This window comes from Clarias gariepinus, chromosome 20, assembly GCF_024256425.1.
Source record: "Clarias gariepinus isolate MV-2021 ecotype Netherlands chromosome 20, CGAR_prim_01v2, whole genome shotgun sequence".
NCBI lineage: Eukaryota > Metazoa > Chordata > Actinopteri > Siluriformes > Clariidae > Clarias > Clarias gariepinus.
The window spans coordinates 23,389,695-23,417,322 of record NC_071119.1 but is presented as its reverse complement, the minus strand read 5'-3'; the positions used below and the strand labels follow the sequence as shown (position 1 = coordinate 23,417,322).

The 27,628-nt window shown below is 42.4% G+C and overlaps 1 protein-coding gene across 2 annotated transcripts; it reads right to left on the bottom strand.

Annotated features, from left to right (window-relative positions):
* Window positions 1-137: 137 nt before the first annotated feature.
* On the bottom strand, window positions 138-27,628 carry heatr5b (HEAT repeat containing 5B). Of its 2 annotated transcripts, none has more exons than XM_053479683.1 (36): window positions 27,579-27,628; window positions 25,525-25,705; window positions 24,234-24,445; window positions 24,007-24,115; window positions 23,118-23,267; window positions 22,430-22,601; window positions 22,163-22,320; window positions 21,758-22,055; window positions 19,565-19,720; window positions 19,225-19,475; window positions 19,016-19,127; window positions 17,289-17,441; window positions 16,968-17,067; window positions 16,493-16,602; window positions 16,228-16,391; window positions 15,958-16,133; window positions 15,758-15,863; window positions 15,383-15,573; window positions 14,275-14,434; window positions 13,957-14,146; window positions 12,594-12,763; window positions 12,333-12,480; window positions 12,035-12,214; window positions 10,164-10,418; window positions 7,349-7,530; window positions 7,077-7,145; window positions 5,727-5,906; window positions 5,366-5,612; window positions 5,047-5,286; window positions 4,827-4,954; window positions 4,478-4,622; window positions 3,248-3,493; window positions 2,919-3,143; window positions 1,727-1,878; window positions 1,360-1,573; window positions 138-1,075 (listed from the first exon to the last, which is right to left on the bottom strand). In XM_053479683.1, the coding sequence occupies exons 2-36, from the start codon at window positions 25,648-25,650 to the stop codon at window positions 768-770; spliced, it is 6,183 nt and encodes a 2,060-aa protein (XP_053335658.1). In that variant the 5' UTR covers window positions 25,651-25,705; window positions 27,579-27,628; the 3' UTR covers window positions 138-767. The 2 variants fall into 2 exon arrangements, with proteins under 2 accessions (XP_053335658.1, XP_053335659.1); XM_053479684.1 differs by having other exon boundaries at window positions 21,806-22,055.

The window sequence follows — 27,628 nt, the reverse complement described above, 5'->3', positions numbered from 1 at the left end:
TTTACTGACTGGGTCACAGATGCCAAGGATTTAAGACTAAATAAATAAACTGTGTGATCCTAGATTATTAACAGCCATTTAAAATACACAACTCTCTCACACACCCACACACACCCAGAGAAACAGAATAAGACGAGGACAGTAATGTTCTCTTTATTGAGGTCAGACGCAGGTCTGAGGACGACTCGGTCGATGTGCCGCGTTCGTCCGTCACACTGACACGAAAAACAACAAAACAGTAAAACAATAATCTCTAACGTCTGTGCAGCTTCACTGTAACTCACTAATGCTGAAATAAATAACAGGGAAGAGCTCGATACCTGCTGATATTTACAGAGAGGATTTACTCTTTACACACCAGTCGGAATGAAGCAGCAAGATCACACACACACACACACATCCCTGTGTGTCGGGTTTGACAATAAACAATCGTGTCCAAAGGAGAAAAAAACAAAATGAAATAAAACAACAGCGCTACAGAGAGTGACCAAACATTTAATCATCAGAGTCACAGCATGAAGAAAAGAAATTTAGAAGAAGAAAGAATTTAAAAAACATTAAAGAGATAAAACCAAATCATTGGAATGACAAATGTTTTACACTTTCCAGGAAAAAGATGTGTCTTTTTTTTTTTAAGGTGCATATTTCATACAAGACTGCAACAAGGACATTCAGCAACTTCACTACACACTTCACATTGTGTTTTTATTTGATTTTTTTGTTTATTTAAACTCCAGTTTGGTCCCAAAAACAACTTGACTGAACTCCTAGAAGAAGCTGGTCTTGAGTTTGATGGTGGGCGTGGCCTGTACAGCGGGCGTGGCCTGTCTGGCCGCTGACTTAGCTTTGTTGCTGGCCTGATTGGCTCTGATGGCCGCCTCGAGGCGGGGCTTGAGCTCGGTCGCTGCCCCCATGACGGTCTTGAAGGCGGCGGGGTAGAGCGGCCCGATGCGCATCAGGTTCTGCAGGGCGAACTCGTGAAGGGCCTTGGAGGTGGGCGGAGCCGAGGAGAAGGCGTTCTCGTCCAGCAGGTAGGAGATGAGCGTGGGGACGAGAAGAGCCAGCAGCTGAACTCCTGGAATTGATAATAAAAATTTATGTTCATTTAAAATATTGTTCACTTAAAGTATTAGTCTTTTTTTATTTATTTTTTTTAAATAGTATTTCCTTGAAAGAAATCCTGTCCTTTTCTGCCGTGTTCTGTGAGGGAGGTGCAAACTTTCGAGCTGGTCAACAGACCATTAAATTCGAACGTACGACCTGTACCGACACTGAAATATCGCTGTAATAGGTTTAAGGGGTGCGCAAACTTTTGCACACTGTAGTGATAGTGGTGAACGAGAGCGAGACGGGACTCACGGTTCTGCTCCTCGCCGAGCCCGACCAGGCCCTCGAGGACCCGGACCCCCTCCTGCAGGGCGTGCAGCTCGGCCGGGGTGGAGGGTCGCGAGCACTCCGCCGCCTTCAGCTTCTCCACCAGCACGGGGGCGAGGGCGTGGATGTAGGGCGTGGAGAGGGTGCGCGCTGAGTGCTGGAACACCGACAGCAGCAGCTGGTAACCCCGCGCCTGCACCTACACACACACACACACACACACACACACACAGGATATATAAATCATACGTATCATTATATAAGAAATGAATATCCGTGTGTCTGAGCGACATGTGAGCCTGATAGTGAAAGAGAAATAGTGTGTGTGTGTGTGTGTGAGATAGAGATGTACCAGAGGGTCGCTGGAGTTGAGGGCGTTCCTGAAACGCTCCATGCAGCCGTTCTGTAAGCTGGTGACACCGAGCAGCTCCGAGCCGGCAGACACGAGGAAGAGGGTGACGGCCGTCAGCATGCTCACCTCGTCCACACTGGGCCGGGACTCATCTGAGTGACAGAGACAGAGAGACAGAGGAAGAAACGGAGATAGAAAGAAACAAAAGGAGAGAAGAGTTTAAAATTTTAATAGATTAATAAATATGACGAATGTTTACCTTCGTATTGCCGAAGCTTAGAGATAAGTCACAAAAAAATAACAGGAGTAGAGAATAAAATGTTTTTAAAAACTATTAAAAAAAAGAGTAATAATAAATCAATCTACAGTGGAACCTTGGATTGCGAGTAACATGGTTTGCGAGTGTTCCGCAAGATGAGCAAAGACTTTTAATAAATTTTGAACAAGTCTTTTTTTACAAGCACAGAGTATCATGTATCACGCGTGCTGCTTGTTTTGATGTCGAGCGTCACGTGATCACAACTGAACTATCGATTTTTCCCTCTCTTGTGCTGTGGAATTGTGGTTAAACTGTCTTCCCTGCTGGGTCTTAGTGCTCGTCTCTTACTGGTATAATCAACATGCGTGCACGCGTGTACTGTTTACTATAATACTGTGACACCGTGTGCGCGCATCATTAGACAATGCAACACTTATCTGTTGGGATTTATTTTTACTTTTTTTGAAAGGTAAAGTACAGGTTAATTTGTTTTATTTTTACTTTATATTTTGTATTAATTATTTTTATGTATTTATTTTTTTGAGCTGTGGAGCGAATAATTTGAGTTTTCATTATTTCTTATGGGGAAAACTAAATTTGGTTTACGAGTGTTTTGGAATACGAGCCCACTTCCGGAATGAATTATGCTCTCAATCCAAGGTTCTACTGTATGTAAAATAAAAGAGTATGAGAATTTAGTAAAAAAAATATACATATATATACTCAGGGGAAGTGAAGCTCTGTCTCTATTTTGTTGCACTGCTGTCACGGTCTGTCTGTGTCCCCCAGTCTCTACAGCCGTCTCTCTCTCTGTCTGTTTTCGTATTTCTCTCTTTTCTGGACGTACATGAGCACACACTGTTTCTTCTCACTGTACGTGCTGACTGAGAGTGTGTGTGTGTGTGTGTGTGTGTGTGAGAGAGATGATCTCACCAGGCTGTGAGTACTCCAGCACCGATGCCAGGCTGCTCCTCACCAGGCTGCTCCACTGCTGCTGGATGTGCTCCACGCGGCTCAGCGGAGACGTGATGATGGTCTTGATGGCCTGCAGGGACGCGGAGACAGGCGGGGACACCGAGCCGTCTGCCGACTTCACCGCCGTCTCTCTCAGGACCCCGCAGATCAGGAACAGCACCGTCGGCAGGATGGTCATGCTCCCTGTGAAGGAGACCAGAGCGCTCTGAGTACCATGGGGTCATGGTAGAGCACTGTGTGTGTGTGTGTGTGTGTGTGTGTGTGTGTGTGTGTGTGTGTGTGTGTACCTGCAGGAGAACACAGAGAGGGCAGTTCCGCCAGGATGCCCACAGTGACGGCGAGCAGGCGGCTGCTGTGCTCAGAGAGCTGCTGGGGTTTGGTGGGAACGTGACTCGGGGAGTCTGAGGCCTTGGTGTTGATCTGAGGGAGGTGACGAACCAGGAGGAACACCAGCAGCTCCATGGCGGCGAACACCAGAGACTTCCCAGGCTGCAGCTCCCCGGAGTCTCCGCCCTCTCCGCCTTCCTCAGCGCCTGCGAGAGACAGAGAGGTCTGTTTACGGCTCAGAGGATGCATGTGCTTTGTAAACAGTGTGTCATGTGATGTAAATCTACTGTAGGTGATGTAACCATATGGTGTAGTGTTAGATTATAGGATCAGGAGGTCATAACAAAAATCGTTGTTACATGAAGAAACTGATGCCACAAGATGAAACGCGATGCCACTATAGGAAACATGAAGTCACGAGATGAAGCGTGATGCCAGAAAAAGGAACAGGATGTCACAAGATGAAGCAGGATGCCACATGAGAAAAAAAAAAACGTAATGCCACAAGACGGAGCTTAATTCCACAAAATGAAACATGATGCCACATGGCGAAACGAGATGCCAGATGAGGAAACAAGATGCTACAAAATGAAGCGTGATGCCACTAGACAAAGCGTGATGAAACATGATGCCACATTAGGAACGCAATGCCACAAAAAGGAACATGATGCCACAGAACCAAAAAAAAAAAAAAGATGCCACAAGACGAAGCCTGATGCCACATGAGGAAATGCCACAAAAAGAAGATGAAAAAGAAGACGCCCCAAAACAAAACGCGATGTCACATGACAAAACACTACGCCACAAGACAAATCGTGAGACTACAGGACAAAGCATGATGCCACAGGATGAAACTTGATGCCACATGAGGAAGCGAGATGCGGCAAGACGAGATGTGATGAGTCATGATGAAGCGTAATGTCACATGAGAAAACAAAACGCCTTAAGACGAAGCCGCGAAACAAGACGCCACGTGAGGAAACGTGGTGCCACGTTACAAAAATTACCGCATGACGAAATAAGCGAGATTCCACAAGACAAAACGAGGGGACACATGAGGAAGCGAGATGCCGCAAGACGAAAAGTAATGCGACCACGACAAAGAAATAAGACTTTGGACGCCATGCAATGTGAAACCACATAATCAAACATGACGTCGTGTGCCGTGATGTCTTGTGGTGTGTTCTCACTCTCAGAGCCCCTGAGCTTCTCGAGATGTTTGTGAGCCGAGCGGATGGTCTCCTGCACCACAGCCGTCACCTGCAGCTGCACACCGGGAGGGTCGCGCGTTAATAACAACCTGTGCAGGACGTTCAGCAGCTCCACGGCCAGCAACTGCAACACACACACACGATCAGACATTATCATAAAGATATCAGAGGTCTGGATGAAAAGACAACATGTGATTTGTTGGCTCATTAGCTCATCTGTATTCATTCTTCCTTCCTTATTTTCCTTTCTCCGCTGCTTCGGCTTACAGAGTGTCTCCTGTGTCTCTAAAGAACCCTGGCCGTGTTATTAATGTAAGTTATTGCTCACCTGATCCTCCGCGATGTGTTTACGAGCCCGAGGACACTCGAGCAGCGTGCTGAGGGCCAGCAGACATGACATCACCCGCTCTATGGGTTCCTCGGGCCTCGGGAAGCACAGGAACTCGATACTGATACCTGACAAGACAGAACGCGCATTCGCTATGTCATATTTATGGAAGAAATTAACCTAGAGTGAACTTTTCGATAGATAAAAAAAAGATCCGTACCCAGGAGCAGGTGCATCCTGTCTTTGACCAGCTCGTCGTGGCTCTTGCTTGGGGCTGGGGGACCCTGAGGGAACCCGGGAACTCCAGGGACGGTGGCGGTCTGAGGCTCGTCGGAACAGTCGGGGGCCCCGAAGTCGGTGGCGCTGAGCCAGAGGGCGACGGCGTGCAGGATGGGAGCCCACGAGCTGCGGTAGTGCAGACGCGCCGTGTCGATGGTCTCGGGAGTGTAGAACGCGCCGCCTGAAAAAAAAAAACATTTTGTCTTTGCGCCACTAAAACCGAATTCAGAATGTGTGTGTATGTGTGAGGTGAGCGCCACCTTCAGGAGGCAGTTGGCTGGCGAACTCGGGTGGCAGCGTGAGCAGGGCGTAGTCCCTCAGAGCGGCGAGCCACAGGCGACTCAGACACGGCAGCTCGGGCTGCACCAGCGTGATCAGACTGTCCGCAGGGAGCACGCCGCCTTCGTCTCCTACGTCCTCGTCGTCCTCGTCATCTTCGCTACTGCGCGCCGGGCGTGGCGGCCTCGACTCTGCCTCCTTCTTCAGCTTCATAGCCACCACGTAGACCTGAAAGAGAGAGACAAAGTCAGATGGTAGTAGAGACGTGATTGGTTTTATGATTTTATTTCATGTTGAACGTTTGTGTGTGTGTGTGTGTGTGTTGGGGTGTATAGTGGTCACCTCAGCCCAGGCTTTGAGCACAGCCAGTTTCTCCATGGTGGTGGCGCTCTCGCTATACAGCTGGCTGGACGAGCCTTTACCCGCCTGCACTTTGTCCAGAGAAGACACCAGCAGGTTGTGGACGCGGCGCAGGTCATTTAGGTCGCTCACCACGCCGCTGCCGATCCAGGCACTGCAGACCTGAGACAACGACGCAACAAGCGTTAAACCGGAGGCTACGAGCTGAATGTGTTATTTTAAAATATTAACAGTATATAATAGAAACAAAGGGAAAATATCTAAAAATATAAAAAATTGTAATCAGAATATTTATAAAATTGTAAAAATATACATCAAATCGGCTTCTAGGAATCATGGTAAAATCCTATCAGGTGTCTCCAGTGATTCCTAGCCCTAATAAACAGGTAGTCCCCGACTTATGAACGAGTTCTGTTCCAGGAGCACGTTCATAAGTCAGATTTCTTCTTAAGTATACACCTTTGATACGAATACACAATGTAAAGCATACCAATCCACTTGACTAAATCTCTGTCCTCTTTTCCCACACTGCCATCATGTGGGCAAAAACCGTAATCGCGCCTAAGAAAATAAATTTTATACAGTGTTGTCTTCCCGCCTTTAAATTGGGAGGGGAATCCCGGACACCGTTTTGTCTCAGAGCTGTTTTCTACTGTATTGGACTGTGAACTCTGTCTAGTTGATGATTTTCCGAAATTACAGCTTTACAGGACAGTCATCATACTCCCGGACCGATTCGTTGAAACTGACTCATTTCTACTGAACACACACACACACACACACACACAACATACGGACAGTTTTATACATTTACTTACACACTAAAAATATTATACATGGTTGTAAATATTGGTATCTGGTGCGCTCAAGTGTCCATTTTTTTTCCAAAACACACGTGCGCTACTTTCACGATTTGTTCACATCCACTGTACAAACGTTCTAGCACTGCGAGGACAACTTGTGTTAAATTCAAAAAGGGGGTGGATACAAACTTCTGCACTTTTTTAACATATTCGGTGTAAACTGCTTTAACATTTTTGTCACGTCTTGTGATCATGAGCGACTGACTATCTCCGAAACAGCGTGCTAGGAAAACAAACAAATGCCTACACACACACACACACACACACACTCCAATGGCTTTTATTGGGATTTCAATCAATCACAAAGATGACATCCTTATGGCTCGTAAATCCACGACCACAAGGACGAGCAGAGACGTGCAGACGTGTTCTCGCGTACCTAAAAACCCACCGTGTTGCTGTTTAACGCTCATGCACTAACAGGAATGTAACGTGTGGAATGTATCTCTCTCTCTCTCTCATGCTTTACCTGGCAGGCTTTGGCTGTGATGTCAGAGGGCGTGTCAGGCGAGAAGGCGGGTCGCAGAGCTGCACCAACCTGAGGGCAAGGAAAAAAAAAAAGTCAATTGTTTAAAAATAACAGTCACTTGGTCTAATACGTTTTTGTCGTTTCTATAGTAACGGGTCTTTCACAGGATCTTATGATGTATGATTTAACCTCAGCAATAATAATCTGTATATTTATCAGATGCTGAGATCTCGACTGCACAGAACTGATTAAAGGTTAGAAAGTGAACCCACGTTGGCCTGGTACTGCTCTAAGATCACATGACCAGGAAACTCCGGCTCGGGCACAGAGGCAAACTTCTTGATGATGTCCTCGAGGGCCTGCAGGCCCGCCATGCGCAGCTGGTGACTGTGATCTGTGGCAGCCATGAAGGCCATCCGGATCAGATCAGACAGATGCAGCACCAGCAGATCACCTGAAGTGAGGGAGGAAAAAAAAAAAAAAAAAAAAAGAGATTAAAGTGATTTTGAAAAAAAAAAAAAAAAAACGGCTGAAAATAATGACAATAATGAAAAATATTGATTGACGAACTTTTTCCCTGTGACTAAGATGAGACGATGACGAGACGTCACAGATATCAATGAACAGTGACGGTGACGAAATCAGCAGGCCATATCGTTTACAAAATATAAAACATCTGTCTTTACTTTTCAATCAACATATAATTTTGAACATAATTCACTGCGATAGTGTTCATTCTTTTACGGCAAAAAAGCTGATGTGTAGTAATATCGGAGGGGAAACAGTGTGGGAAACATTCGCTGGGAAAAATACCACAAACCTGAAGAGACTCATCAAGGCACAGCATAAAAATCACCTAGTTTTAAGCCTCTTTGTATGTTAACATAATTATGTTGTGATGCATTTTATTTTATAGTTAAACCGTTGCCAAACATATTAATCTAATAGGTTAGCAAATGACTGTGACCCAAAGGAGCTACAGTATCACTACAGCATTAATATTAAATAAATGAAAATATGCACACACAGCAGTTGTCATGATGGTAAAAAATAAACATAATTAGCTAAAAAACATCAGATAAAAAGATACTTTTTAAAATGTTAAGATGATTATTTTGTGAAAAACTTTTAAAAATGGTTTTGGGTTGTACTAGATTGACTGTTACGATTTTCATTGACTAAAACTAGACTGAAATACGTACAGTAAGGGTTCCTCAGACTAAAACTAAACTAAAATACTTAAGGGTTCCTCAGACTAAAACTAAACTAGAACTAGACTAAAATACTTAAGGGTTCCTCAGACTAAAACTAGACTAAAATACTTAAGGGTTCCTCAGACTAAAACTTGACTAAAACTAGACTAAAATACTTAAGGGTTCCTCAGACTAAAACTAGACTAAAATACTTAAGGGTTCCTTCGACTAAAACTAAACTAAAATACTTAAGGGTTCCTCAGACTAATACTAGACTAAAATACTTAAGGGTTCCTCAGACTAAAACTAGACTAGAACTAGACTAAAATACTTAAGGGTTCCTCAGACTAAAACAAGACTAAAACTAGATTAAAATTCTTAAGGGTTCCTCAGACTAAAACTAGACTAAAATACTTAAGGGTTCCTCAGACTAAAACTAGACTAAAACTAGACTAAAATACTTAAGGGTTCCTCAGACTAAAACTTGACTAAAACTAGACTAAAATACTTAAGGGTTCCTCAGACTAAAACTAGACTAAAACTAGACTAAAATACTTAAGGGTTCCTCAGACTAAAACTAGACTAAAACTAGACTAAAATACTTAAGGGTTCCTCAGACTAAAACTAGACTAAAACTAGACTAAAATACTTAAGGGTTCCTCAGACTAAAACTTGACTAAAATTAGACTAAAATACTTAAGGGTTCCTCAGACTAAAACTAGACTAAAACTAGACTAAAATACTTAAGGGTTCCTCAGACTAAAACTAGACTAAAACTAGACTAAAATACTTAAGGGTTCCTCAGACTAAAACTAAACTAAAATACTTAAGGGTTCCTCAGACTAAAACTAGACTAGAACTAGACTAAAATACTTAAGGGTTCCTCAGACTAAAACTAGACTAAAACTAGACTAAAATACTTAAGGGTTCCTCAGACTAAAACTAGACTAAAATACTTAAGGGTTCCTCAGACTAAAACTAGACTAAAACTAGACTAAAATACTTAAGGGTTCCTCAGACTAAAACTAGACTAAAACTAGACTAAAATACTTAAGGGTTCCTCAGACTAAAACTAGACTAAAATACTTAAGGGTTCCTCAGACTAAAACTAGACTAAAATACTTAAGGGTTCCTCAGACTAAAACTAGACTAAAATACTTAAGGGTTCCTCAGACTAAAACTAGACTAAAATACTTAAGGGGTTCCTCAGACTAAAACTAGACTAAAACTAGACTAAAATACTTAAGGGTTCCTCAGACTAAAACTAGACTAAAATACTTAAGGGTTCCTCAGACTAAAACTAGACTAAAATACTTAAGGGTTCCTCAGACTAAAACTAAACTAAAATACTTAAGGGTTCCTCAGACTAAAACTAGACTAGAACTAGACTAAAATACTTAAGGGTTCCTCAGACTAAAACTAGACTAAAATACTTAAGGGTTCCTCAGACTAAAACTAGACTAAAATACTTAAGGGTTCCTCAGACTAAAACTAGACTAAAACTAGACTAAAATACTTAAGGGTTCCTCAGACTAAAACTAGACTAAAATACTTAAGGGTTCCTCAGACTAAAACTAGACTAAAATACTTAAGGGTTCCTCAGACTAAAACTAGACTAAAATACTTAAGGGTTCCTCAGACTAAAACTAGACTAAAACTAGACTAAAATACTTGAGGGTTGCTTTGACTACAACTAGATCAAAATGTCCAGGCGTTTAGTCGACTAAAACTTGACCAAACAAAAATGGGATAAAATTGACTAAATATGATAAAAATTAACAAGGACAATTATTCCGGGACTAAAACTAAAATTAAAAGAAGCTGACAGAATGAACATTAGTTTGAACGGGTACATGAGGAATGTGAATTTGAACGTTTACGACTCGAGCGTCACCTTTAGGGTTTTTGGCTTTGGCCGTCCGAGCTGCAGCCAGGTCGAAGTGCGTTTTGTCCGCATTCTCGCACAGGTGGATGATACGGCAGAGACAGTCGGCGGCGAACACGCGGGTCACCCAGCGCGGGGCGACGGACGGTTTCGACTTGTCGTCCTCGCCCAGCCCCGTGAACATGATGTCATCGTCCATTTCGTCCTTCTTCTCCGAGTCTTCCTCCTCTTTCTCCACCTCGAACGCCACGGCGCCTCCCACCTCTGAGACGAGAGAACGACGGCAAACGGGTAAAAAATCTAAAGTCTCAACCATCACATGCAGACGAAAAGATGGAGTTTTAACTCTCATGGGTTATGAACCTGACCATTATGGCAGAATAATTAAAACTAAGGATCAGACATCGATATAGGAAATTTTGCAGGTAAAAAAAAAAAAAAGAAACATTACTGTTAAAGCCTTAGCCCCGAATTTTTTAAAATATTTTTATTGACTTTTTTATATTATTACATATGCCATATTATATAAACATAAATATTATGAGTAATTATGATTCTTAATTAACTCATTAAACCTGTGAAAAATTTTATGACTTGAACAGTCAGGATTTTCTTTATTTGTTTTCTTTTTTCATTTCTATTCTAAAATTTTCCAGTTTCACATAAATATATGAATCTCAGAGAAAATTTTTAAAAGTCCCCTTAAAAAGTCCCAAAGTCTTTTGAAACATTCTGTACATAAAAAAAATAATAAAACTACTCACACAGCTTAAATTTGTGATACATTTAACAATTATAATGGAAATTATAAATAAATAAATAGACAAACAAACTAACCTGAGAAATGAAACAAAGCTAAAACTAAATAGCAAATTAGGAAAATTTGAAAATCAAAAAGAGAGACAACGCAGAATAGTAATAATTAAAAAAAAACATGAAGACAAAATACTTAAAATACGTTCAACGGATAAAAATAAGTAACATTACAATTAACATTGAAGCACATCTAAAATAAATTCTACGACTGTTAGTTCCGACCGAGTGATCTGATTGGACGAGAGGTGTCCCACTAGTGGTCTGACTGGGAGGTTTAATAACTCTGTGTATCACTCGACATCCCAAGTCGATGTCTAACATTCTAATAATCGTTCATTACAGCTGGTGACTGAGAATAAAAACTCTCAGTCACCAGCTCTAAAAGCCGTGGTTAGTTAGTTATTTCCACCAGTTGTGGAAGGATGTGTGTTGGCGGAGCGTAATAAGTGGTTAAATAAAAAATAAAAATCTAACATTTATCTGTTGATAGTAAGGATAAAGAATAGGTTGATAAAAGCTATCGTTTAAAAGCAATATTACATTTAATGTTGTGCTCGAGTGTAATGTTGCTTAATTGTATCAGAAAAAAAGCCCCTCAAAAATGTTTTGGGAACATGCTGTACACGTAAAACACGACTCGCACAGTTTCACTTTGAAAAAAATTGTAATAGAAAAAAAAAAACGTGAAAAAAAAAGAAAGAAATGCTGCAAAGAAAATCAGTGACAAAAATGGTGACGACACAGAATAATAAAACCCTAATAAAATAACCATAATTTACAAGGTACATTAAACTAAATCTTAGGCATAGTATAAAAACTAAATTTTAACCTATCATGTAAAAGAATAGATTTTTATTTATTTATTATAATTTAATATATTTTTATCTATAATCACATATAAAACACTTTATAAATATTCAGCTTGTGCGGTGAGAGCAGGTTTCATATCTTTCTTCAAAAACAGAAAAAAAGACAAAAAACACTGACATAGTGTGCAATATTACTATGAAGTTAAATGACCTCGTTGCTAGGCGACCGTAGCTAAACGTGTCCCTGTGACCCACCTGTGGTGGCAGCGAGGACGTCTTTGCAGAGTTTGAGCCAGTGTGAGAGTTTGCCCACGGCCAGGGAGGACAGCATGTGTCCCAGCGTGTCGTGGATGTCTGAGCACAACTTCCTGTCCGTCTCGCGGTCCAGCATCCCGAACAGGACGCCTTCCAGCCCCGTCTCGCTGATGTTCAGGTCTAAAGCGGACGGACAAACGAGAGTGTTCGTGTGAATATGCATTTTATTCTTCTTCTTATTATTATTATCATCAATGGACAAAAACGATTTCAGCGGAGTTTAAAGGCGGTGACGTACTGATGGTGGCGCTGTCCTTGTTGTCTCCAGCCTTCCTGGCAAGGCTCATGGCGTACTCGCACACCTCGGCCGCCTCTCTCTGGACCAACTGCCTCAAACACGCCACGGCCGCACGCCGCAACAGCAGGTGGGAGCTGCATAGGTGCACCTACACACACACACACACACACACACACACACACACACACACACTTATAAATCACACCTACTATAACTTTTTACACCCAGAAAAGAACAAAATGTAATGAACACATGTCTTACACAGAGGCAGGGCACCAGGCTGGACAGGTTGACGTGGCGCGGTGCGAACATGTGCAGCTGCTGGAGGCAGGAGATGGCGGCGGCCTGCACCAGCGAGTCGGAGTGATCCTGCATGATGGCGCAGCCCACCAGACACGACGAGCGGATGGTCGAGATCGTCACACTGTTGCCTACACAAAAAACACAGGTTTAAGCTAGACACACACACACACAGACACACACTCAACATAGACATGAGAAAGGTTGGAGAAAATGTCACTTATTTCCATTTACAGTGAAACCTTGAATTGCAAGTAACGCGGTTTGCGAGTGTTCCGCAAGACGAGCAAAGATTTTTTATTTATTTTTTTGACATGGAAAACGAACAAGTCTTGGTTTACGAGTCTTTTTTAAGGTAAAGTGCCGGGTAATTTGTTTTATTTTAACTTTATATTTTGTATTAATTATTTTTATGTATTTATTTTTTTGGGCTGTGGAACGGATAATTTGAGTTGCCATTATTTCTTATGGGAAAAATACATTTGGTTTACGAGTGTTTTAAAATACGAGCTTGCTTCCGGAATGACAAACTTCTCCTTGGGTCGATCTTTGAAAGTTGGAAAAGTGAACTCTTTTTAAATATCGAGGCTTAGGGTGGGGCTGGGCGATAAAACGATAACGATATGTATCGCGATAGACACGTGATCGATATCAATAAAAAAATGTGTTCGATAAAACGTTCGATAATTTTTATTTTACCGTCCACGCTACAAGGGCTAACTGCTAGTCTTCTGGTCCGCTTCCGGTTGCTCGTGACAGTTGCATTAACAAAGGCACTCGCTCTCTGGTAACCTAGCAACGTAGGGAGTGATACACTAACGTCAATCATGTAACAGTATCACGTTTGGTTGAGCCATGTCGTTGTCTCATGCTGGTCTGCTGGATTCCTCTTCAAAAGCAGAAACTGCACTTTGCACTATTTTATTACACTTTATTAAGCATTTCTTACATTTTCTTTCATTTTGCACCGTAAATGTTAAGAGATAATTATTAAGTGTTCATTGTGACTTTAGTCTTATGTTTACATTTAAATTATTTAAGTTTTCCATGGTTATTGACATTTCTGTCTTAATAACTGAGGGGACTATGATCAGAGGAAGGTTGAGTTTAAAATAAAAATGGTTATATATTTTAAATGGGTCATAAGAATATAAATAATTATCAATATGGACCGATATGAAACACTGATATCATGATACAGTTTTTAGCCATATCGCCCAGCCCTAGCTTAGGGTCACAAAAACATCTCATAATGATTTTTTTTTTTGGTATGGTCACATGAGCATTAGTGTTGTTTCTAGATCTTTGCAGTCACGGTGTTTACCCTGGAGCTCAGGGCCGACGGTGGTGATGAGGGCCCCGAGGCAGCGGCCCAGACACTGGTGCACCTCTGTGTGTGAGGGAGGAACGGTGAGGAGCAGAGTCAGCACCAGGGACAGAGTCGGCTCCACGTAACCCCGGTACATCGGGCCGCTCGAGTCCACGATCAGAGCCAGAGAGTGTAGAGCCCATGTCTGTGAGTCACACACAAACAAATCATCATTCACCACAATACAAAAAACAAACAAAAAAAAAAAACAGTAATGTAATGAAGATATTGCTGTAGTCAAGGCTCTGATGTCTCAATTGTTTTTGTTCTCACCTGGACCTCGTGAGAGGTGGCGTCCTGAGCAAGGGCGAGCAGGATACTGACGCTGGTTTTCAAGTGCTGACCCGAACCGATGCCACCGACGTAGCGGTGCAGGCAACCCAGAGCCAGAGAGTGACCCGTTCTGGAGACGACGTCTCGAGCAGACTTCAGCCTATTCAGGGAAAAAAAACATGACAACGACAGAAACCTGAACAAGAGGAAAACAAATGTGGTACAAATGTCTAAATATCACCAGAACTCTATTGTACGGAGCCCCTGAAGGGTGGAAGAAAAATGTTGAAAAAGAAATCTGAGTAAAGGGGAAAAACAAAAATAAATAATAAAAAAAGGGACATGGGAGGGAAAAAACCAAACAAACAAGAACCTGGAACATGGGACCCGAGTCAAGTTTTGTGAGATCTCACAAAATGTTTGTGATACCTCGTGAAACTTGACTGAGAGCCTCTAAAGGGAAATGGGTGGGGAAAAAAAACTGTTGGAGGATCTGAGGTGGTGTAAACCCCCCCAAGAAAAAGGACATGGTTGGGGTAAACTTTTTGAAAAGAAAAAATCTGTGGAAGGGACAGGAAAAAAAGAGAAAAAAAAGATTAAGAAAAAAGAAAGAAAAAACAAGAAGAAAAAAAAAACTAGGTGGACCCAAGTCGAGTTTTTGCGAGATCTTGCAGAACTCGACTCTTCTGCGTTACCGATTTAGTTCAGCAGGTGGCAGTAACGGCAAACGTGGGGTGTTACCGATCCAGTCCAGTGAGCATCAGTAATAATAAAAATTTTTAATTATAAAAAAATGACGAAAGGCCAAGCGGACCTGATGGTACCCAGGTTAATGTTACACGTGCGTTGGAGAGAATTACTGAGACTTACTTCTAGATTGGCCTAAAATATAAAGATAATATAAAGACGTATTCTGGCACTGGAAGATTGTTCCGGAATCGTGATCTCTATGATTGTTATTTAAATTTCTTTCCACTTCAACAGATCCCCCACCCATGTCCCGTGTCAGGGGCTCCATACTAGTGCACTTTTATTTTATTTGCACTGAAACACCCTGGACATTTGTACAGTGTTCCTTGTGTCCCGAGCAGTAGCCGTGAGTGTTTACTTGTCGAAGCTGTGCTGCGCCATGCTGGCGATAAACGTGGCCTCTCCGACGACCTGCGCCATGCGGCCCAGAGCTTCACCCGCAGCGCACCGCAGGATGGGGTTCGGATTATCCAGGGCTCCCATCACCAGGGCCAGGGCTGACTTACGCACCTCCTCGGGGCCCAGAGTACTCTTATTCTCAGCCAGACCCTGCACACACACACACACACACACCATCATAAACATCTCAGACATATAGAATAAATTAGACATTAAAGTGCTCAGCCAAGCACATCCAGCAGAGAAGTTGATTTTTAAGCTAGAAGGAAAGAAAAGTTGTTTAATGTACAGTGGAGAACTTATCAGACTGTCTCACCTCGTCGTCTGGTTTTACCTTTAGTGCACTGAGCACGGCGGTGAAGATGTTGAGCTGCACAGCCTGCTGTCGCACTCCTTTGGCCTGTTTGATGCACTCGGCAAAGTGATCCAGCATCTGGAGCCTGGAAAGCATCACACAATTAGTTTTATTATTGTTCTTCGACTTGCCACTAGGGGGAGCGATTTCTAAAAAATTTGACATTTCTGGCCTTTCACCTGTGTTTGAAGGAGACGTGAGGGAAGACGACGCCGAAGAGAGCCACTGACGCGTCGATGACGGACACTCCGAGCGGGAGCGGCCCGGGCACGGCCTCGCCCACGGGGACGCGCAGATAGATCGAGGACGGGTCGTGCTCCAGGGCGCCGCTGCCCGAGGCACTGTTAGGCTGCAACTGATAAAACACACACACACACACATTCCCAGAACTTTATAAACCAGCTAATGATACGCTTAAACCAGGCATTAAAAGACGTGGCCTCTCTTACCTGGTCTTCGATGGACTTGTGATCCGTCTCCTGCAGCCAGGAGCCCATGAGGACGCTGTCGTCGTAGTGACAGAGAGACCGCAGCAGGGACGTGGTCGTGTTGGAGGAGTTGTCCGTCAGGGTGAACTCGGCGACCAGCTCCCTCAGGAGAGCGCTGAAACTGCCTGATCAACAGGAGACAGCAGTGTGAGGACAGCGTGAACAGAAACGATTCGGTCAGATAGAGGCTGCGCGGTCAGAGCTCGGAGTAAAGGAAATGTCTTGCCTTCGTATGTTTTGGGGGGAAGCAGGGCGAGGATGTCGTAGAGCCGGAGGCGAACCATCGCTGCACTGGCCTTTAGGTGAGCACCGTGGACCTTTATAACTGCAGGGACACTGTGGACAGAGCCATGTGTCAGTAACACCACCTCCAGAACCCACATCACAATCAGTACCACCACACCCTGAACCCAGCCCTTAATCAAGTACAAACGACCCCTTTAACTCATGAATCAGTAGAACTTCCTTGTGAACCCAAACCCTAACCAGTACCGCTACCTCCTGAACCCACATCTGAATCATGGGAAAATAAATTTGGTTTACGAGTGTTTTGAAATACGAGCCACTTCCTGAATGGATTACACTCGTAATCCAAGGTTCCACTGTACAGACATTTATGATATCTATTATACAGATTTATGGTGCATAATGTTGAGGCTTTAGTTAATATCAGATTAGAATGTTTTTTTAAGGACACATACTGAGCCATCATGGTCATGGCGCACTCGATGGGAGTCATGAGCCGGCGGATGACGTCCTCGGTGAGAAGCTCGGGACAGTGAGCCACGAAACTCCGCATGGCTGAGAAGACGAAGAGAGAAATCAACATGTCGTATCTGATGTGACTCGGACATGAGACAAAGTCATCTCGTGCTATCCCTTATGTTATAACGACTGCTAACGATCATCAATCATCTAAACTTCTCCTGATGTTCTGAAGATTAACAAACACCCTCTGACCAATCACATTCGAGAATTTAAACATTAGCTAACTGGCTAATTAATTAGCGGAGTGTGATCACCACAGAGCGCTCCGGCTCGGCCCTCCAGCGTGACCTGCCAGGTGAAGGAGTCTCCTCTGGCCTTCTCAGCCTCCAGCTCCTTCTGAGAGCGAGGGAACACGTTCCTCCACAGCAGCAGCATCTTGGGCAGGTGGTAGCGCACCAGAGACGAGCCTGAGCGTGGACACACACACACACACACACACACACACACACAAGGTACAGATGAAGACCACTTACAGAGCGGCACATAGCTGAAACCAAACCTTTTTATTAAGTGTTTGACAGATTTTTTCTGTCATATTTGGCTTATATTGTTGAAATACATATTTATGTTTTTAAAGATCTAGACTGTAAACGATATACAAAGAGCGGCCCGGACTTAATCCCTAAACTGAACCTGATGGGTATCTCAGAGACTGTCACAGTAAGTCTGATTTAAATCAAATAATCAGATATTACATCTCTCTCTCACTCAATCATCAGAATTATAGGATTATTTAATGTATTTTTTTAATAAAGGAAGAAAGGAAGAAATAAAGAAAAAAAACCGCTATAAATCAGAGAAACTAACAGCGGGGACAAAGGAAGGAGAAATGTTTTTTTTTAAGAATGGAAATTGTGAGAAATTCTCAAAAAAAACATGAGAAACAATGACTAGAGAGGATGAAATAAAGTGACAAAATAAGAAAACAAAAAAAGGAAGAAAGGAAAGAAAAAAAAAGCAAATGAGAAACATTGACTGGAAAGAATGGAGAGAGAAAAAGATTAAAAGATAGATTAAAATAATACAAAAGGAAGAAATCAAAAAGACAGAAAAACCAAAAGTAGAAAGATAAATAAGTTAAACAATAATTAAAAATGATAAAATGGCAGTTGTAGTACAAGATATTAATAAGGAATGAAAAAAAATAGAGTAAAAAGAAAGCATTAAGAGAACCAATGAATAGGAAGGATTTAAGACAAAAACACAAAAGAAGAGAGGCGATTTCAAAGAGATCAAAGAGAGGGACAACTGATAAAAAAAAAAAAAAACAGAAAAGCAAACAAGATAAACAATAATGAAAAAAATTGAAGGATGAAAAATCCTTTAAACAGAAGAAGAGAGAAAGAAAGAAAGAAAGAAAGAAAGAAAGAAAGAAAGAAAAAAAGAAAAGCAATGAGAAATAATGATTGGAAAGGATGGAAAGAAAAAAGGATTAAAAGACAGACAGATCAAGAGAAAACAAAAGAAAGAAAAGTAAACGATCAAAGCGAGGGACAGAAAGTAAAAACAAATAGGCAAAACAAATAAAATAAACAATAATGAAAAAATTATCAGAGGCAGAAAGACAGATAGGGAGATGTATTAAAAGAAATGAATATAAAGGGGGAAAAATCTGGGAAAAAAATCTTGGAAAAAATGAATAGGAAGGACGAAAGAAGAGAAACAAATATAAAGAATGAAGGAAAGGTGATAAAGAAATTTGATTATTTAATTAATAATTGTTAATCCTCATTTAATTCCATGTAAATTCTCTGGACTGAGGGGATCAGACGGTGATCAGACAGGTCCAGCTGATACCATATTATCACGATACCTGACTCCAGGTGCTGATTTGATCTGATTGTTTCATCATGACTTTATAAATATGACGATTGTCTATCGTATACACAGTTCTAAACAAACATGCCACACAGTATGCTGTGTAGTTTTGAGCGCCACCTGCAGGATTGTGGAGGAACTGCGACGTGAGTGAGAGCTGTACCTAAAGTCATGAGCGCTCCCAGGAGGAGCCAGCCGGCCTGCGTGCGGTGCAGGGACAGACGACTGTTCTGGGCGGCGGAGCGCAGCAGGTCCTCCGCTATACTCACCACCATCTGAAATCATCAGCACATCAGTGAGCGGCAACTCTTTACACCCCGCGACTTCAAGAATCAAGAGACACATCTACTAAATGATGAACTAAATTCACACCTTGTCCTTGGAGTGAGGGATCCCGAGCGGACACTGGTGCACCGCGCCCAGCAGGGCGGCGATGGCGAAGCTATACCCGCTCACGGCTTCGGGGGAGCTCTTCAGGGCTGTGATGCGCTCGGCGCAGCGGTCCAGCAGCGGGGTCAGCTGATTGGGCAGCGCCACGGCGACGCAGCGCAGACACCAGGCGGCCGCCAGACGAGCCGCCATGCTGGGGTGAAGGAGCACCGACATCACCGTCTCCAACAGGCCTGTAACGCGGGGGTTCGGATTATTATTATTATTATTACAACACAGTAAGAACGCGGCTCTACGCGTTTCGTATTCGGGTCTTTCTCACCGATAGACGGCTCCTGGATGAGGGGCGCGGCCGTGGCGCTGAGACTCTGCACCAGGCTGCCCAGCTCTTTAAGGGCGCACACCATGATGTGCTGGCTGGCGGAGACGTCGGCCGCCGTGCCCTTGTTCTCCCCGCTGCTGTCGCTCACCACCGCCTCTGTGCACGGGGACGGAAGAAAAACAAGTGGTTTTGAGTTTCCTCTGATCAACATCGCAAAATTTTATTTTTTTTTAAGTCTGCACGCGAATCAGATTTGTAATCAGATATTAACATGAATCAAGAGATAGTTTTACTTTCTCTTCAGTCGTTTAGATTATTCTTCCACTCACTGCTTACAAACTGTGACATACCCCCTGCACATGTACTGTATATACATTATAACAGGTCACAAACATGACACAGCTCTTTATACAACCATCTACCCACATGACCAAAATATATTCTCCCTCACACTTGTCACTAATCGCCCTAAATATCCTTGTGTAAATCTGATGTAAAGGCAGTGAAGGGTAGAATAATGTAAGATGACAGAACGAGGTTTGATCTTTCAGCTTAAAGCAATCACAGAGTAAGAGTCAACCAGAAGATAATAAATAAATCACACAAAACGAGAAGAGCCGCTGACGCGGCGCGGTCCCGATTCGTTTCAGCGTGAAGTCCGGCTGCATGAAATGCTGTCACGTGTGGCTTCTTCAGGAGAGCGAGACCAAATCTAATCACGTGAGAAACCTAATTACCCTACAGAGTGCTCTGTAATAGTGTGTGTTCTCACAAACGCTTTATTACACACCTCATGTGCAGTATTAACGCTGCGTGTTGTCATTTCATTTTTTATTTATTAATCACAATATCGTTAGGTTTAGTGGATCTTTAATTATATTTTTCTCCCTCATTTAATTATTAGCAGTCATTAAATTAGGCTTTAATTAAGTAACTAGAAATAAAATATATATTTAGCATGTGGGGAAAAATAATAATTTAAACTCCAGCTGTAATTATTTTTTTAAACATAATTCTATTAGATTTTTTTTCTTTTTCCAAGGTTTTGTCTTTTATTCATTTGTTTAATTATTATTAGTGGTTTGGCTTTTTCTAGTTTTATTAACTTTTTCCTGTTTTTTTTTTATTTATTTATATGTTTATTTATTACTTTTTGCCTTTATCTGATTTTTATTTACTTATCTTCAGTTTTTTTTTTTTTTACTTTTTTGTTTGCTTTTGTCTGGTTTTAATGACCTTTTTCAGTTTTGGTCTTGTTTTTTATTTATTTGTTTATTTATAACTTTTTTGTTTGCTTTTATCTGGTGTTAATTACTTTTTTCATTTGTTTTGGTCCTGTTTTTTAATTATTTGTATATTTATTACTTTTTAGGTTCATTTACTTTTTCTTCTGTTTTGGTCTGTTTTTTTATTTATTTGATCGTCTATTACTTTTTTTGCCTTTATCTGTTTATATTTACTTTTGTTAGTTTGTTTGTTTAGTACTTATTCTGTTAGCCTTTATCTGGTTTTGATGACTTTCTTCTGTTTATTTTTTGTTTATTTATTTATTACTGTTTTTGTTGGCCTTTATCTGTTTTCATTTGCTTTTTTATCTGTTTTGTTTTGTTTGTTTTGTTAATTGGTTCATTTAGTTTAATTCATTTTAACTGAAGTAATGAAGAATAAAATGGTAATTTGAAATTTAAAATGCAGTTTCAATTCATAAATTTTTCTTGTATTCAATTTTATTTCTTATTTAATTTTCATGCTTTTGTATGGGATTTATTTTATTTATTTTTTGTTTGTTTTTTATTTTATCCTGCCTTTACTTTTAGGTTTATTGTTCTCTTTTGTTCCTCTCTTCAACATTAAAGTACAATGTGTCCAAAAATGTCCAAATTTCTGGGTAATTCCCTGCTCGGTGTGATCATGATCCCCACGTCTCCTACACGGCTCCTACGCGTTTCCCGGCCAGGGCGTTTCCCCTCTCCGCGACGTGCCCGAGCCTGTGGGGCGGCGTTTTTTTTCTACAGAGTTTCAGCTCAGTGACAGCACAACATGAGCCGCGCGGACAGGACTGGAAGAGCGAAGCTCATGGAAGGGAAAACAAACCAAAACAATCCAAACCACCTCAATCAGGATTAGCAAACGAAAATGAGAGAAAGAGAGAGACGCACGAGGAACGAGATAAAACAAATGGAGAGTACTTACTCTGCAGTGCTCTGAACCTGGATATTTCCCCCCCATTTTGCTCCTTACCCACTGCCCTCATCTGCTTGCTGATGGCCTGACAGATGTCCTTGGCGGCGGCGATCTGGGCCTTCTCCCCGAGCAGGGCGCCGAGCGTGGCGCGGAGGGCGAACGAGACGCAGCGGCGCGAGTACACCGCCTCTACGTGGCTCTGTGTGGCGCGCGGGTGAGCGACCAGCTCCAGCAGGTGGCTCAGGAAGGTGGCAAAGTTACGCTCCAGCCACTGACCGCCCAGCACAGTCACGAACACGACGTACGCCTGAGGGACGGACGGGGAACAGGAGACACGTACATTTAGAGATATAAACTGTCTCTCTCTATAGGCTCAGTGATCAGATGAGATCAGACGCGTCTGTGATGTCTCACCTCAGTGACTCCTACGCGCACCTCCCTGCTGACCGACGCTCCTCCTTTCAGCATCTCTCCGCCGCTCTTCAGGAAGCCCGAGCCGCCGCGCAGGAAGCCCGTGGACATCAGCTCCAGGACCTCGTCCAGTGTCGCGCGCTTCACGTTCTGTCTCATCACTGACACACACACAGGATGAGAACGAGTATTAACAACAGGGATACTATGTGTGAAGGAGCAGAACAATAAGATGATGATGATGATGATGATGATAATGATGATGATGACCTGCAGCCTGTTTGGGCATCAGCGCCGTCGCCATGACGGTCCCCAGCAGTTTGGACACGGCTACGCGCACGCCGTAATTGGATCCCTCGAGAGCTTTGAAACACAGCGTGGCCACGTTCTCCAACTCCGCTGTCCACATGAACACCGCCTCGTTCTGCAGCTCCAACAAACACTACAGAGAGAGAGAGAAAGAAAGAGAGAGAGAAAAGGAGGGAGAGAGGGAGAATTGGTGCGATAGAAAGAAAGGAGAAGGGGACAAAGGGAAAGAGTGAGGGAGAGACAGAATGGGAGACAGAGAGGGCGAAAGAGGGAAAGACAAAAATACAGACATGAGTAAAAAAAAAGAGATAGAAAGAAAGAGAGAGATAGGAAAGAAAGAGGGATAGACATAAACAGCGAGAGAGAGACAGAGAGAAACAGTGAGAAAAAAGAAAGAGAAAGAAATGAAGGGGAAAGACAGCATGAGAGGGGGGATAGAGAGACAGAGATTTCATCATGTCCAGTTAACATCTTCACCAAAGTAAGAGACATCCATTGTGCTGACTTTTATCCTATCCATCAGTCTCTATACTTATTGATTTCATTTTTAATCCCTCTCTTCATCTATCTTTCATCCATAGGTGGAACTTTGATCCATCTATCTATCTATCCATCTGTCTATCTATCTAGTCCATCATAGAGTGCTGACCTTGGCCACGGCGCAGCGCACCGCCATCGACCGGTCTGTGAGGAGAGAGCGGGCGTTCTTATAGATGTCTCTGTGGCACGAGGCGGCTGCGGCCCCCAGACCGCTCAGCACCTTCTGCAGGCTCAGGAGGATCTCGCCTCGACCCTGAGACTGTCACACACAAACACAAAAACAAACACAAATACAGTTGCAAGCAGCGATGAGCGGGCCCAAGCACCCTGCCAAAAGGGCATATTTCAACACCATCATGACATCATTTAAAGGTAAAATTTTTTTTTTGTTTAGACCGCCTCCCCAGACGCTGGGAAAAAAAACTTCAATGTGATGTCACTCAATATGATGTCACACAGAAACTTATTAACCACTTTTTGGCGTAATTTTAAGTCAACGTCATGCGAGATATCAAAAAGCCCTTCGCAATTTGGCGTCCTCGATGTCTTGAGATCGCATCGGCCCGTTTTGGTGGCTATCGCGTAAATCCCTTAGAAGGAGTTGATCAAAATCCATCGACACAAAATAACTGACTTCCTGTTGAGTTGAGTCCAGGACACGCGATGCGGAAGTTGTTCAGCTCAATGAGCTCTAAATGTGTAGCGGGTTTCGTGTGCGTACATCAAAGTGTGTATGAGCTACGCAGCAAAATCTCTTAGGCATCCTACTGGCAGCGGATCTCAACCTGTCTGAGTTTTTGAGCTCGTTAAGACCCACAAAAAGCTCTGAATGGTGGGAAAAAAAGGAAACCAAAGGATCGACTCAGGATTTAAAAGACTGAAAGATTTAAAAAGAGTGAGTGACACCACTAAATACCCATCCCCCGCCCACAATGTGTATGTATAAACGGCGTGACGAGGCGGTAATGAGCAGCGGCGCCGTGCGGTTTCCACTTCACCTCAGCGTTCTTCAGGGCTTTCAGGAGGTTGTTGATGGTTTCTGGGAAAGAGCTGCCGAGCATGCGGCCCATCCTCTCGTAAAACGCTCCGACACACGCCACCGCAGCCCTGAACCAAACACACACACACACACACATACACATATATAGAGAGAAAAATAGAGCGTAATTTTTACATCTATGTTTTATTTCTTGCCTTTTTTTTTTTCGTTTCGTTTACAACTCACAGTTTGGTGGGCAGGTATGCCGGCGTGTCGTCTTTGTTCTTGATGATGTCATTGCACTTGTCCAGGGTCTGGAAGACGGTGAAGGTGTCGCCGATGCTGTACAGTGTGGCCAGGTTGGTAGCCAGCAGCTTGCGCGTCGGCGGTCCGGGGTTGCTGCTGATCAAACCCGTGAGCTGCTCCACCAGCTTCTTCTGCTTCTCCTTCACATCGACCTGCTCAAGAACATATTAAAAACGAGCAATTTAATTCTAAGATCTTGTGAAGAAGGTGAAAAAGAAAAAGAAGAAAAGAGCAGCAAAGACAGGATCTAATCCGCTCCCGAGAGGTGAAAGGGAAACGCGTTCGCTCTGTAGTCACGCACAATGACATCACTCTTAGAGACACCAGGTAATCATGCGGAAGCTGTGGTAGCAGGGACGGGAATCTCCCCTGATACGATATTATCACGATACATCGATTAAAATTGGGGTTCTATAAACATCCCGATTTGAAGGAACATTTTCATTGAGTTTGTTACAATTTTAATTTTGAAAAAAAAAAAATTAATGAGTAATTAAAGGTCACCCGTTCCTTATAACAATAGTTTGGTCCCTTAAAAACCAAGTGCAGCATTTAAACACTACAAACTAACTTGAAATATAAGGGTTTAACATTTAACTTCAAATTAGATTAAACAAAAAAAAGCTACATTGTTACAGAGCAGCGCGTATCTCTGTTATATCATCCGCCGTAATTATTATTTCTTAACAAACTTAGTTAATAATTCACTCGGACTACAAGGGATACATTTTTACACGCATAATAACAAGTGTGTAGTTCAGCGTGCGCCACCTGTAGAATTATAAAAAAAACTGTGACATTTTGCTGCCTCAAAACACAACTTGACAGTTGAGAGACTCACTCCAGCTTTTAATTTTGCAATTTATTTATTTTTTGACTAATTAGCGCCGAGGGTGTTTTGAGACGTGTGTAACGAGTTTGTTTGAGACTAATTCACTTGCAGATTTCGGAGGGAAAAAAAAGGCAGATCGAAGAATTTTGAGGCTCATGATTTTTGATAATATAGCGTCATGAAAAGGCATTTCTGTTGGACCGCTCCAAACCTTCTGCGCTCGGTACAAAATCGTGTATATCAAAATCGTGTATATTTGGACAATCAATGTGTAGTGAAGTCGCTCAACAGCTCATAAACTGTGTGTTACGTTAGGGGTCTCCAGTGTCAGTGCTCCCTTCATCCACGACTGTTGTACAAACGGATAAAAGCGTGTCGATCTCACGTGCGCGCTCGTACCCTGTTAGCAGCTACGAGGACCTTGTTGAGGAAGCGGAGCCACTCGAATATAAAGACGGGTCTCTTAGCCTCGGTGATTTGGGCCAAGGCGTCTTCATTAAGCAGCAGACTGTGTGCCAGCTCCATGGCGGCGGCACTGAGCGCGGCGTTTCTTCAGTACACCTGAGGGCACCTTAACTTCCTGGAAAAAATACATTATAATTATTACAAAGATAAATAAATAACTGCACAGAAAATCACACACTAATAAATAAAGGAATCATTCAGGCTAGTGTTTGAATGACACTTAGGGCATTTACATTTAATTAGACTTAACATTTCACTCTAACAGTTTAGAGCGCCACCTGCAGGATCATAAAGAAACTGCGGAATTTTACTGAAGTCTTCAGTTGTGAGGCTAATTAGCGCTCGTGATGTGTGTGTGTGTGTGTGTGTGTGTGTGTGTAGAGAAAAAGCCAGATCGAAGGCTTTTACCTAAACGAAAATAGATTTTTTTTATTATTAATTACATTTATAACAATAGAGACGCACCGATCGATCAGATACTGACCGGAATCGGTTGTTTTTCGAGCTCGTTCAGACCCGACCAATCGTGTCAGATATCACCGATTCTGTCCCGAGTGCCTGAGCTTCTGAGAATCACATTTCCTTGGTGTTACGTTATCAAAAGTTGTATAAAGCCTCAGATCTGCCTTTTTCTTCTGCAATAGTCTGCAATAGATTCAGTTATGTGGTACATCACGTAGCGCCACACTGATTTCAGGGTCGTTTTATTTATTGTTTTTTATACATTTATAACAATAGAGAGGTATTTGACAGAATTGGTGGGTTTTCAGTTTTTTATAGCATTACATTGTAAAAAAAAATCTAATTCATTAAAATCTTTTGATCTGCGCTTTTCTATCCAAACACACTCGATACACACGTCTCAGGAGTTTGGAGGCATTTGAGGAGGTAAAACATTGTTGTTTCTTTATAATCCTACAGGTGGCGCACTCTGAAACTTTTACACATTAAATGAAAATTAAAACTACACCTACAACTAACCATTCAAAATTATTGGAAAATATTAAAAATATTAAAGAACAGTTTTATTAACAAAATATAAGCTTAATTAAATCAACTTGGAGCCTCAAAACAAAACACTTTTTTTTATATTTCATTTTCATGACATATTTTACATAATACACAGAATTATAAATCTGAAGGGTTTAATAACGCCCCTCAAATCAAGCCCGGAGTGAATTATTTGCTTAGGAATAATAACCATGGCGGATGACGGAGATGCGCGCCGTATAGTTAAACGTTAAACTCTTGTATTTAAGGTTAGTTTGTGTTTTGTTTTTCACGTGAAAAAGCTAATTTTATAAGGAACGGGCTACATTCTATTACTCGTTAAACTTCTAACGGTTTAAAAATGCATCAAAATCTGAAAATCTGGGGGGAAAATGTAACATCGAACTGTGATATTTATAACATCGTGATATTTACAGAATCGCATGTGTAATCGAGGTATCGTGATAATATCGAATCAGGAAGTGACTCATCATTCCCATCCCTAATAACAGGTACAGGGGCGCGTTCCAAATACAGCCCTAATGGACACATAGTGCACTAGATAGTATGCGCGAGGCCGTGTATTACACAAACATAAAGGGCACTTATATAGGCTAGACCACGCTATTTAGGACACAGCCTACTTCCTTTTCTATAATACAGAAAGCTCTGTATCTAAGCGAAGCTTTTGTTTTTTACCAACTCACACACAAAACACATGATATTCTCCTGGATATAAAGCCGACACAGATGTTCTAATCACTCCCAGCCTAGCTGTCAATCAGGACAGGAACTGACATTAGGGATAGCTTTTTAGTGCTAAAGGCTAACATCCGACAGCCTTTAATACAAACCAAACAACCCGGCGGATGGTGGAATAAACACTCAGAGTGTGTGGAGGTGTTTAACTCCAGAGATATTAAACACATCCGGCATGTGAGGGTTCATCACCAACAGGATTAATACCCGGACAAGATGAGAATTGTTATTAGTCTTACCTGCTGTTGCTCTGCTAGCCGTGTGTTGCTAAGCTACCTAGCGCCACCTC

What these genes read in the sequence shown, in the direction of transcription:
- heatr5b (XM_053479683.1), bottom strand. Translation starts at nt 25,650, where the DNA reads ATGGAGCTGGCACACAGTCTGCTGCTTAATGAAGACGCCTTGGCCCAA. An exon ending in TCACAGCCAAAGCCTGCCAG is followed by an intron (nt 5,907 to 7,076) that starts GTAAAGCATGAG and finishes TCGTTGTCTCAG; the next exon opens with GTCTGCAGTGCCTGGATCGG. An exon ending in GAAGCTCAGGGGCTCTGAGA is followed by an intron (nt 3,494 to 4,477) that starts GTGAGAACACAC and finishes TGTCTCTCGCAG; the next exon opens with GCGCTGAGGAAGGCGGAGAG.